This window comes from Rattus rattus, chromosome 15 (assembly GCF_011064425.1).
Source record: "Rattus rattus isolate New Zealand chromosome 15, Rrattus_CSIRO_v1, whole genome shotgun sequence".
Classification (NCBI taxonomy): Eukaryota; Metazoa; Chordata; class Mammalia; order Rodentia; family Muridae; genus Rattus; species Rattus rattus.
The window spans coordinates 63,619,082-63,636,748 of record NC_046168.1 but is presented as its reverse complement, the minus strand read 5'-3'; the positions used below and the strand labels follow the sequence as shown (position 1 = coordinate 63,636,748).

At 44.3% G+C, this 17,667-nt stretch overlaps 1 protein-coding gene and 1 pseudogene across 2 annotated transcripts; both read left to right on the top strand.

The window, feature by feature from the left end:
* The first annotated feature begins 51 nt into the window (after positions 1-51).
* On the top strand, positions 52-16,021 carry Psmg2 (proteasome assembly chaperone 2). Its single transcript, XM_032886030.1, has 7 exons — positions 52-234; positions 3,700-3,871; positions 5,426-5,484; positions 7,527-7,645; positions 8,365-8,538; positions 14,139-14,259; positions 15,730-16,021. The coding sequence occupies exons 1-7, from the start codon at positions 178-180 to the stop codon at positions 15,820-15,822; spliced, it is 795 nt and encodes a 264-aa protein (XP_032741921.1). The 5' UTR covers positions 52-177; the 3' UTR covers positions 15,823-16,021.
* On the top strand, positions 12,459-13,958 carry LOC116884794 (annotated as a pseudogene). Its single transcript, XR_004385895.1, has one exon. The product of XR_004385895.1 is annotated as a heterogeneous nuclear ribonucleoprotein A3-like (transcript).
* Positions 16,022-17,667: the final 1,646 nt, after the last annotated feature.

Genomic DNA, 17,667 nt, shown 5'->3' with positions numbered 1-17,667 from the left:
CGCCGCCTGCCGAGCGTTCGAGCCTCGTTCAGCACTGAGCGCAGGCAGTGCGTCGGACGCCTACAGGACCGAAGGACCCGAAGGACCCGGGTGGATCGCGAGTTCCGCCTTCTATCCTAAGGAGGTATCCTAGCTGTCCCGGACAGCGCTCCAGCTTCTCTTACGCCCACTGCAGTCATGTTCGTTCCCTGGGGGGAGTCGGTCCCCGACCTAAAGAACTTCACACTCCTGATGGTGAGTCTCCACTTGAGTTGGCGCTATCGCCACCCCGACCCGGCAAGCGCCACCTGGCCTTAGGAGAGCCCGGCACGTGTTTCTGCTTCAGGCTTTAAGCCTGAAAAAAACAAACCAACAAACAAGTTGGTTATCCTTAGAGGCGGCCGTCCAACTTAGCACATTTGTCCGCTCTATCAAGGCCTGCCTGCTAGCTGAAGCCTTCGTTGCCTGGCAACTGTAACGTTTGTACATTGCAGATACATTGCACATAAGTGGCACCGGGGGAATCCCTAAGTTTTATCCGTCGAAGTGTTTTTATGTAGTTTGGGTCCGTGTTGATCTAGGCAATCAATTGCATTAGAGAGCAGATCGTTGTCTAAAAGGCAGTAGTAGAATTGTCCTTGTGTAGTCATCAAGGTTTACAATATAGCTAGAAACAAGTGCATATACTAAGAGCAATAAATAAGACAAAAGTTTGAAAAAGAGAACGACCTGAGAAGGCTGGGTGGGAGTGGTTTGACCAAGATTGTATTCCCTGCATTCCAATCGTGAGGCAGGAAGCCCCAGCCTGAAGGACACCTATCCCCGCAAGAAATAAATCAACAAGAACAACAAAGCTTGGGGGAGGGGGCTAAAGAAATGGCCCCGTAATTAGAGCCTGTATGGCTTACAGAGGATAGAATTCTTACATACTCACAATGAATGGCTTATAACTCCAGGTCCAGGGTCCCTGACACCCCCTCTGGCCAAAGAGAATATCTGAACCCACGTCTGTAAGTACTGCGTGTACTTACAGCACAGTATTTTAAAACGTTTTTAAATTTTAAAAAGTCAACGGGAGAAACACAAGGGCTTTTGATCTTTTAGGAAAATTGGTAACCAAAAAGATGGGCTTAGGATACCCTTCTGAAAAATGGACATCTAAAATCAGAGGCGCATATTCCTGAAGTACCACAAATTTAGAATGACGTGTGGTGAGAATAGGCTTGAAGCCTTGTGATCTACAAGGCATCAGAGGAGAATGTGTTTAAAGTAAAGGGGAGAGGGGTATCTCCTATTCAGGTTTCAAGCAAGTAAGGTCTAAAGTGTTCATCTGGGAATGCCAACACGTAGTTGGTCAGGTGGTTAAGCAGTTACTAGCGCAGTGGCGAAAAAACTCCTCTTGGAGAGGTCAAATGAGTGGAGAGGAGGGGTGGAGCAGTGGTTCTCAACCTGTGGGTCATGACCCCATTGCAGGTGACCTAAGACCATTGGAAATATCAGATATTGACATTACCATTCATAACAGGAGCGAAATTACCATAACGAAATAGGAACAAAAATAGTTTTATGGTTGGGAGTCACCACAGCATGAGGAATTGTGTTAGAAAGGTTGAGAACCACAGAGGTAGAGCATGTGCGTTTGTGTATTGATTCAGAGGTAGTTTATTTTTACACCGTAGTGGACAACCGTTAGGAGACTTTTAGCTCTGTGGGCTCCTGAGAAGTGAGGGTACTATGTGGTATCAAAAGTACACTTTTGGGGCTGGTGAGATGGCTCAGTGGTTAAGAGCACTGACTGCTCTTCCAGAGGTCCTGAGTTCAAATCCCAGCAACCACATGGTGGCTCACAACCATCTGTAATGGGATCAGATGCCCTCTTCTGGTGTGTCTGAAGACAGCTACAGTGTATTCATATAAAAATAAAAATAAATATGTAAAAAAAAAAAAGTACATTTTTTTAATGAATAAAAATACAGGCCAGGTGGTGTTGGTGGTGCAGATGTTTAATCTCACCAGAGTAAGGCAGATTCAAGGCTAACTTGGTCTACACAGTGAGTTCCAGAACAGCCAAGGCTACACAGAGAAGCCCTGTCTCAAAAATAAATAAAAAATCATTTTTATAAAAAAGGAATAAAAACACTGAAGTATCTTTACATGCTGGTGGGATGAGACTGAGTTTCTTACCCCAAAGTCGGAAAATCCTTAAGGGAATTAAAGGAAGTAACCAAGGAATGTGGTAGAAAATATCAGTGAGTCATGGGAAAGTGCTCAGGGAAGACTGAGTCCAGGAAGGTTGAGGAATGAGGAGCTATTGGCTGACGCCGGATCGCAGTTGTGTTTTTTTGCCTTGGGACACATACATAGACTACATTTAAAACAAAAAACCCAGCGCTTCAGGAGGCAACTCAGGGAGAGCTCTTGTAGCTCAGGCTTGAGGGTCTGGTGTCACTGGCAGGCACACAAAACCAGTGTGGCCATGCTGGGCTGTAAGGCCAGCATCTGGGAGGGCAGAGACGGGAGGGTCACTGGACCTTCCTGGTCCCTAGTTCTGCATCTGAAGGGAATAAGACAGTAATAAAGCAATGTACCCGAAGACCCAACGTGTTCCCTGGCTCCCTGCATGCGTTCGTATGCAAGCACCTGCACATGCAACAGGCAGCTAGCTGCACTTGCACACATGCGCATGTGCACACAAAAGATATTTTGGTGGTAAATCAATACGATTATTTGTATCTTATATATTGGATATAGTTAGTTAAAAAAATAACAAAATTTCTGTTTTAAGCAAACATAATATTGCTCTCCAGCGAAATATATAATAGTGCAAGTTCAGGCAGAAATTTAGCTTTGTACATGCTGAATGGGAGTGACTTTATGATGTGTTCAGTAGACTGGAGTTCTGGATGATTTTGGGTATAGGTAAGACATTTGGCACTTTGAAACTATGGGACTCTTTGTGTGTGTGTGTGTGTGTGTGTGTGTGTGTGTGTGTGAGAGAGAGAGAGAGAGAGAGAGAGAGAGAGAGAGAGAGAGAGAGAGAAGAGTGTGTGTGTGTTAGAGAAAGTGTGTGTGAGAGAGAGAGAAAGTGTATGTGTGTGTGTGTGAGAGAGAGAGAGAGAGAAAAGTGTGTATGAGAGAAAGTGTGTGAGAGAAAGAGAGAGAAAGTGTGTGTGTGTGTGAGAGAGAGAGAGAGAGAGAGAGAGAGAGAGTGTGTGTGTGTGTGTGTTTGTGTGTGTGTGTGTGTGTGTGTGTGTTATATCTAATGTGGGGATAACAGTTGCTCCAACCTCTGGAGCAGATAGTATAACAAGTAAACTGAAAGACTACCCAAGGTCTGGTGGCTGTTCATACCTCAGAGCCCCTCTACTGCTTTGCACTCCTTGAAAATAGCGTTTTCAGCTGAGGCTCTCTACTCTGCCTCTTTCCATTCTATAGCCATTTGTCACCTACAGTAAGCCGTTCCTTCATCATCCTCCTTAGAAGTGGTATTCATATACACTGTATCCTTTCCCAACACTACTGTCTCTTTTACTGCTTATCACAAATGAGCCACTTCCTTGGTAGAATGGAAACTCCACAAAGGCGGAAGGCTTTGTTTGATTTTGTAAAACAATCAGTGTCTTGCCGTGTGCTGAGCATAAGCATTCAGTACCTTAGCTATCTAAACTTAAAAACGTGATGTTAATTTTGGTGATTCATAGGACATATCTTTTGTTTCAGCCAGCAGTATCCGTTGGAAATGTTGGCCAGCTTGCAATAGATTTGATTATTTCTACACTGAACATGTGTAAGATTGGGTATTTCTATACTGATTGCCTGGTGCCAATGGTTGGGAACAATCCATATGCAACTGAAGAAGAAGACTCGAATGAGCTCAGTATAAATGCTGAAGGTACGTCTGTCTGCGGCATGTTGCCTGCTGTAGAGTGTGTAGTTATTTGAGATGGGGCCTCATTGTACAGCACAGGCTTCTCTGGAGCTTGTAGCCCTCCTGCCTCTGCCACCTGAGTGCTGGGATTGCAGGTGAAAATAATTGTGTCCAGCCTGAGTTCTTTTAAACCAGGAATACTCTCGGGAACAAAGTACGACGACGCTGTGTTAGAATGCTGTGTGCTACTTTGTGCTAACTTAAAGCCATAGTTAGGGACTGGGGAGATGGCTCAGTCTTAAGAATACTTGCTGGGGTTGGGGATTTAGCTCAGTGGTAGAGCGCTTGCCTAGGAAGCGCAAGGCCCTGGGTTCGGTCCTCAGCTCCGAAAAAAAGAACCAAAAAAAAAGAATACTTGCTGCTCTTCCAGAGGACCTGAGTCTAGTTCCCAGCACCACAGGAGGCTGCTCGTAACCACCCGAAACTCCAGCTCTTGAGGATCAGACATCTTCCAGCCTTCATGGGCACTGCACTCAAGGGTGTGCGTATAACTTAGTTATACACAAACACATTTTTTAACTTAAAAATTTAAAAAGAAACTATAAACCAGGCATGGTGGCACATTCTTACTGTCCAGCTGCACGGTAGAGTAGAAACTGGACGATTGCTTGAACAGACTAATCTGGGTGCATTGTAAGACCCGTCTCAAAGCAACGGAATAAAACAAGCCCTGAAGGAAGGAGATACAGGACAGCAATTGGAAAGAGCATAGAGTTTTTATGTTTCCCCTTGTGTGTGTGCTCGTGTGTTCATGTTTGTTGTAGGAAGTGTACACGTGTGTGGGAGGCTGGAAGTTGACATAGGAAGTCTTCCTTGATCACTCTGCACTTTATTCATTGAGGCAGAATCAAGTAAACCCAGAGTCCAATGATTCAGCGAGTCTGGCTAGACAGCTTGCCCCAGAGATCTCTTGTCTTCTCCTTCTAAGAGGTGGAATTACAGGTGAGCCACCACATGCACCCTCATGATAAATACATGGCGAGTTAGTGATGGACCTCTAGGTCAACAGAACTGACAGAATGAATATATACGTGTCTCAAGGAGAAGGCCAAGGATCCAGGAGTTGTTCAGTCCACGAAGCCATAGGATGCCTCGGCATCAGGGTAGATGAACTTGCCAGCTAGAGTGAGGGCAAGCAGGCAAGAACCAGAAGCTTCCTTCTTCCGTGTCCTTTTATATGAGTGGCCACCAGAAGGTGCTGCCCAGATGTAGGGAGCAGCTTCCCACCTCAGACAATCCAGTCAAGAAAACCCCTCACGGGTGTGCCTAGCTGCTTGGGTTCCAGTTGATTCCAGATACAGTCACATTGACAAGATTGGCCATCACAGGTGTGTGTTAAGGCTCTAACTCTGATCTTCACTCTTGAACGCCAGCCCTAAAGCCTATGTTTTATTGTTAAAAATATTTAAATGCCAAAGCTGCTGTAACTCAAGCATTATTTGTCATATTAATAATTTCAGCTTAGCGACTTGCTTGTTGTCTTCTGTTCTGTGATTTCCTTCTCTCTTCTCTTTGTAGTGTATTCCTTACCGTCAAAGAAGCTAGTGGTGCTTCAGCTCAGGTCCATCTTCATTAAGGTTAGTGTGCTTCCCTTCTGGGCCTCACTGTATAGTGACAACAGTCAAATAGCACTAGGAATCAAGACTAAAGAGTTATTCCTATTACATTGTCTTATACACTTAGGAAAGGGCCTGATTTAATAAAGAATTTCATAACATTTCAGGTGTGACTATCATTTCATTTTTATTCTGAAAGGAATTGTGGAGTATTCATGAGTTTAACACATTCTCTGCAGGTAACTCTGCAGAAAAATTTTGAGATGTCAATCATTTATCAAAACATATTCTAAGCCAGGCATAGGTGGCCCATGCTTTAATCCCAGCACTCGGGAGGCAGAGGCAGGTGGATCTCTGAATTGGAGGCCAGCCTGGCCTATAGAGCAAGTTCCAGGACAGCCAGGGCCACACAGAAACCCTGTTTCGAAAACTCAAAAAAGCTCTAACCCACCATTGCTCTGTCGTACAAAAGAACTGTCATCACTCTGCCCCTTCCAACAGCAATACAACAGTCGTCTAAACCTCCCTTGAACCTCAGGGCTTCCCGTCTCAAGAAGAATGAATGCATAGTCCTTTACCAGGGCCTGAGCCTCTGTGCCTGGCTGTCTGATAAAATGGTCTCTAGCGCCATCCATCTATTTAGTCTGGGTAGCGACACAGAGCAAGAGACTGCATAAGAACATGGCCGTGTTAGGGGCCTTCTGTTGGTAGCTGCTCAGCATATCGGGCCTCCAGGCACACTGGCACCTGTGCTGGTCTTCAGACACTATCTGTTCAGGAGGTCAGAAATTCAGAAGGGTCTTGCTTTTGTTTTTTGAAGCCAGAACCTTATGTAGCTGGAGTTAGAGTCGGCCTCTGGCTCTAGGATCACAGCTATGTACTGTCATGCCCTGCTAATAGTAGAAAGGTTAATGGTATAGTACTTTCTTGTACTTTCTAATTTATTTTACCTTAGTATATGTGGCAACAAGTACAAGTAAAATTCTCCCAAGAATATTCATGAAATAGAATATTATCAACCACCCAAGGACACAGTGATATGGTAAATCATCATAGAAGTGAACTGACTCCTAGAGCAGATGTTTCTTTCTGTCTGGCTTCCTTTCCTCAGCATTCTGTGTGAGGTTCATCTGGACCTCACAGTAGCGTGCTCGTTCTCTCTCTGTGTGACATTGTGGATTTAAGTACACCATTACGTCACTAATGCTCTGGGTTCCCACAGTAGTGCATTTATATTTGTATGTTTGGTATGTGTGTTGTTGTTTTGCTTTGGTTGTCGTATTCAGCACTGGGGATTAGTCCCAGGACCTTGGGCTACTGGACAAGAGAACTTGTCTTAGTGTATTTCATCCTTAAACGTTCGAGTGGCTTTGAGGAACAAGGACGGGCTCGGGCTTTGGCTGAGCGATAGAGCACTTGCCTAGTCCGTGTGATGAGATGCGTCTCGGGGTTCCATCCAGTCATGGGAAGAGGAGCTTAAGTTAGAAAACGAAGGTGGCCATAACCACAGCATCATTCGCAACCCTGATGACATCACTTACATGGAAGTGTCATCCAATGTATTTAGTTCTCCCCAATTATTTCCAAGAATCGATTCAGTCCTAGAAGCAGTCAAGGCTCACAGGTTTCGTTTTACAGTTTCATCCTGCAGGCGGTGTCTTTAACTGTTCCCCTCCTCTTTCCGTCTTCTTGGTGTTGATTCCTTTGAGGAATCAAAGCCAGATAATCATTACTCTGTGTCTGACCGATTAGTTCCTTGTGATCATAGTACAATGAACTTTATAATAAGAATACCTTGTAGATGACTATGTGTTGGTTAAGTACAAAAAAGAAGAGACTTTTTCCTTAGGATACAGATATACATTCTTCACAATTTATTTTATAATTGTAAAGATATATTAAATCCAAGTAAGTGGATTTGACAGTACTCATCATTTCAGTGGCAGTGAATTATGTCATTCATTGTCGGGTGAGGTTGGTAGGGAAGGGGTTACATGGGGTATCTTTACACTCTGAGATCTCAATTTCATATTTTCTTTCTGCTATCTCAATGGCATATGAAGTATAAATCCAAGTCATTCTGTGAAAAACTGCTGGCCTGGGCGGAAAGTAGCTGCTGTGCCAGGATCATCGTTCTCTCCAGCAGCCACTCATATCACCGTACCGATGTACAACTCCGCAGGTACGTTCCTGCCTGTGTTACAGTTGATACAGTGGTCATTTGTTTACCTAAAATTTAAAGACCAGTATATTTAAAGAGCAGTGTATCCTTTCCTAACTGGATTTAGAAGGAAGAAGGGGAAAGAAGGTGAGAGGAGAGTAGGTGGGTAGGCTTCGGCTCCTCTGAGGCCAGTACAGCTGAGTAGAAGGAAGAGAACATCTTATGTGCTTTATGCACAGCAAGCACTTTGCTGCTGAGTAAACCACTCTCGGTCCTTACATTAAATAGAAGCATTTGAAAGATTAAGCCAACTTTATTTATTTCCCTATATGCCACCATTTGTATTTGTAGGAATCCTTTTAATATGCTAGCATGTCAGTAGGGTCATGTTTGCACAGGGTAGAGAGTAGACACGTGTTGTGGATCAAACCGAGGTTATAGAGGCATGGTATATAACCGAGGTTATAGAGGCATGGTATATATAGAGTGTGGTGTGACTATGCTGGAGAGCAAACCCAGGGCCTGGAATACTCCAGACAGAAACTCTACCATGATTCCCCAGAGTAAGTTCTTAAACATTCAATGAGACAAAACTTACCAGAAATAGAAGCTTTTATATTTTATCACTGATTTAATAAAATATTATAGGGACTGCTCTCATTATTACCCTAAGGTTTGACTTTTGTTTTGTTTTTCTCTGATATTTGTAATTTTTTAAAAACATAATATGATTTTTCTAGTACTCCCTTTCGGTATCTTCTTACACCTTGTTTGCAAAAGAGTGTTCAAAATAAAATAAAGAGCCTAAACTGGCTAGAAATGGAAAAGAGTCGGTGCATCCCCGAGATGAGTGATTCTGAGTTCTGCATTCGCATTCCCGGAGGTGGAATCACAAAAACACTCTATGAGGAAAGGTGAGTGTCATTTCCTTCTCACTGTTGAGTTATACAGAGTCTCATGAAGCCCAGGCCGGCCTTGAACCCCTGACTTCCCTGCTTCCACTTCCCAAGTACTGGGGTTGCAGGCCACCATGCTTGTTTGCTTGCTCCCTCCCTCCTGTTCTGTCCTCCAGGCTGGCCTTCAGCTTACTGTAGTGGCCCAACTCAAGATCTTCCTGAAACAGTGACCGAGGAGAAAAACTTGTCCTCTGCTGTTCATGTTCTGCAAGTTTTACAGCTTTTGTTTTGTTTGACATCTTTTATGGTAGTCGGTGTTTTGTAGTGGTACATTCTGATTCTTTTCTCTTTCCCCTTTGTTTTTATATTTATTTGTTGTTCAAGGGACTGAACTCAGGGCATCATGCATGAGTTCATGCATGAGTTCTCCCTCTGAAATAGACTTCTAGGCTTTCTGTAGAGGTCCTTTGTGGTGATTACACATGTGCCTCCAAGTTACCTAATTGAAACTAACACTAACATCAGCTGCACTGTGTCCCTCCATCACACTGTCAGCACATTTGGTCTTTATTTACTGCATGCACACTAACATCAGTTTTAGAAGTGTATACAGTTGCTTCTGATTAGTTTCTGAAGTATAAGCAAGGTGTAAATGAAAGGAAAGGTGAGAACTAGAAAGCTATCATATTTCTCTCAGCCTCTCTTCTTGCAGATTGACTTTTCTGTGCATCCCATGTCTGCTGTCAGACTCTGGTGCTGCAGGTGCTAATCAGTGTTCCTGGCTTTATCCTTGAATCCCCTTCTCTTCCTCCAACATGGGCCTGATTAAGTTCATGGACAACAGAGCCCATGGCTGTGAAAGGAAGATGCTGCTTACAGGGAGCCTCTGTTGACTGTCAGTGCCATGTGTTCTACTCTGTACTCTGCTGTGGAGAGAGATCAAATGAGCATCGTCCCTGTGGTTCCTCAGACATAGACTCGAGTGAGCCAGAGCTGACCATAGACAAACACATCTCTTCTCTGCCATTGCTCAGAGTCATTTCATAAATCTGCCTCAGTGGCACATGGTCACATGCCTACAGTCCCACATTTTGGAGACTAAGGCAGGAGAATTAACAATTCTAGGCTAGTCAGGTCTGCGTTGTGGGACTGTCTTAGAAAAATCAGTGGACCAGGGACTGGAGAGATGGCTCAGTGGTTAAGAGCACTGGCTGCTCTTCCAGAGGCCCTGAGTTCAATTCCCAGCAGCCACATGGTGGCTCACAACCATCTGTAATGAGATCTGATGCCCTCTGCTGGTGTGTCTGGAGACAGCCACAGTGTACTCATGTACATGAATTAAAAATAAATCTTTAAAAAAAAGAAATGAGTGGACCTTCAGCTTGGATGCTTTTGCAGACCCTGGTGGATCATTGCAGCTGGCACTGTAGTGTAAATAGAGGCGACGGACACCCTTGATGGTGTTAACACGCTCCTGTGCTGCTATGCCTGACTCCCTGCAGACGCACACCTTTGTAACCACGTGAGGGAAACAGTTGAAGAGCTGGAGGCCTACATGACTGGCTCAAAGCTATACCAATAGTAAACAACAGAGCCAGAATTCAGTCTTGGTGTCTGCCCCAGAGACTGCACTTTCAGCTCTTTTACTCTCTTCACAATCTGTGGCACATTAGAGTTTATTTTGATTAAAACATCACACGTCTTTCTTGTTATTCACAGGTATTTATGTTTGTCCCCTTCCCTGAGGTAAGGATTAAACCCAGGCAGTCAGGAATGCTACCTGTGCAGGACCTTCACCACCGAGCCTCATTCCCAGCTCCTCCTGTCCTCTATTTTGAAAATATTTAAGATCTCTTTCCTAAATACTGTATGCGCATTTCAGTTTGTTTTTCTGCAACTGTCAGTGTTCTCTATTCCTGAACATTTCTTTGAGCTGCTGCTTCCTTGTCTATCTGTCACTCACTCAGCCATTGTCTGACCAGAGCCTGGAGCCCCTCTGGTCTGCTAGGTCAGTCAGAAACTTGGAGTTGTTCTTGTGCCTCATTTGGCCTGTCTTCTTTGTAGCCTAGATACTTTTATCAGACAGCTGAGAGTGCTGTGGCAATGTGAGATGGCCCAGACAGCCCAGGACAATAGAAACGTTCCCTCTCACAGTTGGGGAGTAGCCCTTCGTGTAGCCATTTGTGTAGCCAGCCGATCCGGTTGTTTGTGTTCATACAGCAGAGACAAGTTTTCTCTTGATGTACAGCCATGATTCCCCTTTTATGACCTCAGTGAGCCTCAGCTACCCAGTAAAGACCCGTTCTCGTGCTTCAGTCACAACATGATGAATTGTGGGAAGGAGCAATTCATTCCATAGCATCTGCTTATGGTCTCTTAACTGACTGGGCTGTGTGCTCTGTCCTGACCTGCTCTGCTCTCTCCATGGGCTATCAGCAGGTAGTGGTTGCCAAGAGTCCCCAGTAAAATCTATCAGTGATTTTTATCAGCACTTGATTCCTGCTTTTTAACAGGCCATCCAACGGCTTCCACAATCTCTTCACCTGACTCCTTCCTGGTCTTCCGTCCACTCTGCTCTCCGTACCCCAGTAAATGTCAGCAGGATAATTCCTTGAAGGGTGTCTCCCTCCTGCTCTTGTTCTCTTTTCTTCTCCTCACTTCTAGTTTGCAAGAGCCTGCGCTCAGTTTACCTCTTCTTGTGTACTGATGCCTTCTGTACATGGGGCGTCCTTGTACCCTCCTCTCTGTTTCTTCTCAAGTCAAAAAAAGCCCATATAAGAGGTACTGTCCTCTTAGTGAAAGAAAAAAAATGAAAGTTTGACATAGAGAACTGCTTTTAGATAATGTGCCACAGACAGCACTTGTGTGTCCTCTGTGAAAACGCCCTGTAATTGTCCTAACTTTCTGTTGGCAGCTGCCATCTGGCTGCAGCACAGCGGGGACAGGAGATGAGACCGGGAGGCTAAGGTGACTAGAGATGCAAGCAGAAAACCAGAAACAGGATTGTGGTTCTAGGGGTCGGCTCAGGCCTCTGAATTCTCAGCCACACATGCAGGGTGAAACTTCACAAGGCCAGGCTTCTTGGTTGGTCAGTCTGTCAGTCTCTACCTCTCTCTCCCTGGTGCTTTTTATTTTATTTTGTTTCCGAGACAGGATCTCACATAGCCTAGGCTAACCCCAACTCAGCAGTTTTCCTGCCTCAGTCTCCATTGTGCGAGGATTGCAGGATGTGCCTCTGTGCCCATTGAGGTGGGGCACATAATTCTCTTATGGATGAGAAACTTTAGAGCCCAGGAGTGTTACTCCACACTTCTGCTAAGTGAGACAGCCAGAGTTTGAATCCTGCCATTCTGTTTTGTCCCTGTGATTCCAACTGATTCATGAATAAGGTTGGAGACAGTGAAAAATAAAATTTCCAGATAATGTCAATAAATAGTAAGGGTATGTTATTGCACACATCTAATCCCAGCATTCAGGAAGCAGAGGCAGGAGGATCTCTACGTGTTGAAGGCCAGCCTGATCTACATAATGAGTTCCAGGACAGTTGGGTACATAGAGACCCTGTCTCAAACGGAACAAGTTATCTGTAAGAAATAACCTTTCTTCTCTTTACCATTTCATTCTCTTCCGTTTTCTTTCACTGTTTTAGATTACTAAGTGTGGAGCCAAGGCTGGTGTTTCATACCAGTAATCCCAGCACTTGAAACATGGAGTTGGGAGGATCAGGAGTGCAAAGTCAGCCCCAACGATGTAGCAAGCTTAAGGCTAATCTTTGCCACAGAAGACCTGTTAGACAAGACTGTTAATTCAGTCTCTTTGCTTCTGAAAACCACTCTCAAAGTAGGCTTCTGACCTAGTGCAGAGCATGCCTTCTGTGCCAATAGCTAAAGCTACTGTAGGTTTTTCCTTGAGAGTAAGAATGAGGCACACTCTTCCTCTCGGTCCCATATTGAACTCGAGTTGGAAGAGGCGAGTCCGGTCTCAAAATGGAGGGCCACGATCCAAAGGAACCAGAGCAGCTGAGGAAGCTGTTTATTGGTGGTCTGAGCTTTGAAACCACAGATGATAGCTTAAGAGAACATTTTGAGAAATGGGGCACACTTACAGACTGTGTGGTAATGAGAGATCCTCAAACAAAACGTTCCAGAGGCTTTGGTTTTGTGACTACTCTTGTGTCGAAGAGGTGGATGCTGCAATGTGTGCTCGGCCACACAAGGTTGATGGGCGTGTGGTGGAACCAAAGAGAGCTGTTTCTAGAGAGGATTCTGTAAAGCCTGGTGCCCACTTAACGGTGAAGAAGATTTTTGTTGGTGGTATTAAAGAGGATACAGAAGAATATAATCTGAGAGACTACTTTGAAAAGTATGGCAAGATTGAAACCATAGAAGTTATGGAAGATAGGCAGAGTGGGAAAAAGAGAGGATTTGCTTTTGTAACTTTTGATGATCATGACACAGTTGATAAAATTGTTGTTCAGAAACACCACACTATTAATGGGCATAATTGTGAAGTGAAAAAGGCCCTATCTAAACAAGAGGTGCAGTCTGCTGGATCACAGAGAGGTCGTGGAGGTGGATCTGGCAACTTTATAGGACGTGGAGGAAACTTTGGTGGTGGCGGAGGAAACTTTGGGCGTGGAGGAAACTTTGGTGGAAGAGGAGGCTATGGTGGTGGAGGTGGTGGCAGCAGAGGCAGTTATGGAGGTGGTGATGGTGGATATAATGGATTTGGAGGTGATGGTGGCAACTATGGTGGTGGTCCTGGTTACAGTAGTAGAGGAGGTTATGGAGGTGGTGGACCAGGATATGGAAACCAAGGTGGTGGATATGGTGGTGGAGGAGGAGGATATGATGGTTACAATGAAGGAGGAAATTTTGGTGGAGGTAACTATGGTGGTGGTGGGAACTATAATGACTTTGGAAATTATAGTGGACAGCAACAATCTAATTATGGACCCATGAAGGGGGGCAGTTTTGGTGGAAGAAGCTCAGGCAGTCCCTATGGTGGTGGCTATGGATCTGGAGGTGGAAGTGGTGGATATGGTAGCAGAAGGTTTTAAAATAAAACAAACAAACGGCTACAGTTCTTAGCAGGAGAGAGAGCGAGGAGTTGTCAGGAAAGCTGCAGGTTACTTTGAGACAGTCGTCCTAAATGCATTAGAGGAACTGTAAAAATCTGCCACAGAAGGAACGATGATCCATAGTCAGAAAAGTTACTGCAGCTTAAACAGGAAGCCCTTCTTGTTCAGGACTGTCATAGCCACAGTTTGCAAAAGTGCAGCTATCGATTAATGCAATGTAGTGTCAATTAGATGTACATTCCTGAGGTCTTTTATCTGTTGTAGCTTTGTCTTTTTCCTTTTCTTTTCATTACATCAGGTATATTGCCCTGTAAATTGTGGTAGTGGTACCAGGAATAAAAAATTAAAAATTTTTAACTTTCAAAAAAAAAAAAAAAAAAAAAAAAAGAATGAGGCACACACTTGCATATTCCCGAGGCTGCAGAATATATGTGGGACAATGGGAGGTAAGAAATCTTAACGTGAGGCAGGTTAACTTAACACTGTAAGCATCTTGTATCAGGAAAAAACAATGAATTGTTCTTTTTATTTCTAACAGCTGTTGTAAAGAAATCCAAATGGCAGTTCTGCTGAAATTTGTTTCAGAAGGGGACAATATCCCAGATGCAGTCAGCCTTGTGGAGTATCTTAATGAATGGCTTCAGATAATCAAACCATGTGTAAGTTTTACTGTGGTGTAAGTCTCTGTGCTGATTCACTGAGTGTCCATTACTTGTATTATGTGTAAAGTAGGCTCCAGAGGTGAAAGTTTGTTTAACAAATAATATCTCAGCATAAACGTTAGTTTGAGCCAAACCTTTGAAAGTGAGTGAGAACAGTTAGCTAACCTGTCGCCAATTGCTGGTGGAGGCAGCTTTGCAGACAGGAAAGCCCTGAGAGCCTCGGTGCTCGCTGTGTACTGGGTAATTGGGATGACTTTGGTTTGGTTTGGTTTTTCCAGACAGTTTCTCTGTGCAGCCTTGGCTCTCCTAGAACTCAATGTGTAGACCAGGCTGGCCTTGAACTTACAGAGATCTGCCTGCCTCTGCCAAATGCTGCGATTAAAGGCATGGACCTAAGAAACTGCCACCCAGCCTGTTTTGTCTTGTTTTGTATGTTTTGTAGTTTTGATTGAGCTGGTTTGTATTTTGAGACAAGGTCTATGTAGCCCTGGCTGTTCTAGAGTTTGCTATGTAGACAAGGCTGACTTCAAATTCGGAGAGATCCTCCTCTCTCTGCCTCCCAGAACTGGGATTAAACACACGTGTCATTACATCCTACCCTAAACAACTTTTGTTTTTTAAGATTTATTTACTTATTTTATATATGTAAGTACACTGTTGCTATTATCAGACACACCAAAAGAGGGCATTGGATCCAATAACAATTGCGAGCCACCATGTGGTTGCTGGGAAATGAACTCGACCTCTGGAAGAGCAGTCAGCGCTCTTAACCACTGAGCCATCTCTCCAGCCCTAACAAAAGAGTAAACCAGACTTCTGTACAGTCCATCTTTAGGGAATTGCTGTGACCACTGAGTAGAACCCTGTCTCTTGGACTAATTCTAACACACTATTCCCTGCTGTGAAAGGAACAGTGTGCCCAGAGAAATGAGCCTGGAGGCCTCACAGAAGCACCACAGGCCAAGCATGATATCACATGCCGCTAATCACAGCACCTGGGAGGCAGAAGTAGCCAGATTAATGTGAGTTTGAAGCCGGCTACCTACATAAGTTTTAAGACAGCCAGAGCTAGGCGGGGAGATCTTGTTTCAACCCCGACCCCAGCCCAAATTCTCAAGTTACTTTGTTCCTTTTAACCTCACCCCCACCCACACACACACACTGTGTGTAGACAAGGTCCTATGTATCAAGACTGTTAACACTGACTGTAACCGTCTGTCTCCACCTTCCCAGTACCTGCACTGCAGCAGTACACGGCCATGCCCACCCCTGCTCCTCTTGAGTTTAATTTACTTAATACACTTTCTTTGTAGCTATTTTGGCAGATTGTTGAGGTAAAACTTAGAAACCTATTATTTTATATGAAGACAGAAACTTACAGCTTTGGTTTTCCTAATAATAAAAACTAGCTACAAAAGAGAGATTTGATGGTGAGACTAAAGATGAAGTGTCTTCCTATTGTTACAGAGCGACGGCCCCATGGCCTCTGTGTTGCCATGGAAGATCCCCAGCTCTTGGCGGCTGCTCTTTGGCAGTGGACTTCCTCCCGCACTGTTCTGATCTGTTTTCAGCCTTCTCCCTCGCCCCGCAGACATCACAAAACCAGCTGTTGGGTGTGTGCTGTGCAGAATTTTGTGCTGCCCCGGGGTGTGTTAGAAGTGCTATAGTAAAACCTCGAAGAAAAGAGGTTGTAAAGGTTATTATGCTTGTTATATACAATAAATGTAAATTCTGTACAATAAATTATATTTACTAAGCAGTTTTATCTGTAAAGTTATCCCTTTTTGGATCAGAACTGTATTAACTTTCTATTTGTACTATATCAGTTATTATCACAATCCTAGTGGAATAGAGGCCTGCGTTTACTTTACTAGAAAGGTCAGAAGCCCATAGACCCTTCCAAGGCTGCAATCCAGCTGGCATCCAGAGGCCCTTGTTATTCTGATAACGAATACATTGATGTCAAACAAAACTAGGCCACTGTCACCTCTTTTCAGAGTGGTCTTGCTCTGACTCTGTCTCATTCTCCTTTCCTTTTTGGGTCAGGGCCTGTATCAAAGCGTATGTAGTCCTGGCTGTCCTGGAACTCATATGGACGGGCTGACCAACTTAGAAAGAAGCTTAGGTTGGCTCACTGTCCCGGCTTAAGGGGAATGTTCAGTGGGCTGACAACAATGCACAGGTTTTCCTGGAGTTTACATGTATGACAGTGTACTACATATGGAGACTGCATCTGTTAAGGGCAGTCACCTATTCTCTCGAATGATCATGTTTGAAATGAAATCTGATGGCTAGTGTTTAGTGAACATTTATTTAGACTGAGTGCCTCCTGTGTACATAAGACACCATTGTCTCTTCAGCTCCTCCTCGTTCTCATCCAGGACTCCTCCCACCTCCCCAACAAAACCCACCTTTTCTGTCAGCACATTTTTTCCTGTCAGAAGACTTTTTAATAGAAAATCAGTTCCTCTTCAATAACCCACATTTTTAAAATGTTTTAAACATTTAAAAGCCTGTGGTGGCACATGCCTTGAATCCCAACTCACTGGAGGCAGAGAAAGCAGATCTCTGTGAGTCCAGCCTGGTCTATAGTAGTGAGTTCTAAGACAGCCAAGGCTATGTTGAGACCCTGTTCCAAAAAAAATCTAATAAAAAAAGTAATCTTAATTTTATCTTTTTTTTTTTTCTAAATAAGGTTTTGTTCTGAAACTCATACCCTGTTCTGAAGCTGTGCCCAGGACTGGTATAAATATGCAGTAGACCTTACCTGGAGGGGAGTCTCTGCTGTATCGTATGATGAATCCACATCATAATAAAGCAGAAACCAAGACAGGGACAAAAGGCAACAGTCAGAGTACAGGATTAGCAGTTTGTGAACAAACCGAGCAGAGCCTAAGTGGAGGGAGTAGGAAGGACTTTCACGTGTACCGTGAGGCAGAGCAAACAGAGTATGGGAATATGGGAATATGGGTCATGTTCCATTTGGAGGTTAAGGATCCAGTCAGGGATGTGAGTTTCAGGTTTGTAGCCATGACGTGAGATCTGGCCTAGGGTTTGAGATACTGCATGTGATCAACCTCAGTGTATGATCTAGACTTGGCCAGAGAAGAGACCATCCACAGTCAGTGTGTTAAGAGCCATAGATGGAGTCTTTGGGAACAACTGAGTGGAAGAAGCGTAAGGAAGCCTAGGAGTGTGAGGAGCTCAGTCTCATTACCAGAGGCTGCACGGACGGGCCTTATGACTATAGCATAAGTGAAGATCTCTGGGGGCCATTTCTGGGGGTGCAGGCTAATGGGATGAGGACCAAGAGAGGAAGGAGATTGGGTTAATGGACAGTTCTCCAACACTGGGAAGACAGCACACTGTGCTACCCTGCAGGGCAGTAGGCCTTTTAGGAAGGAG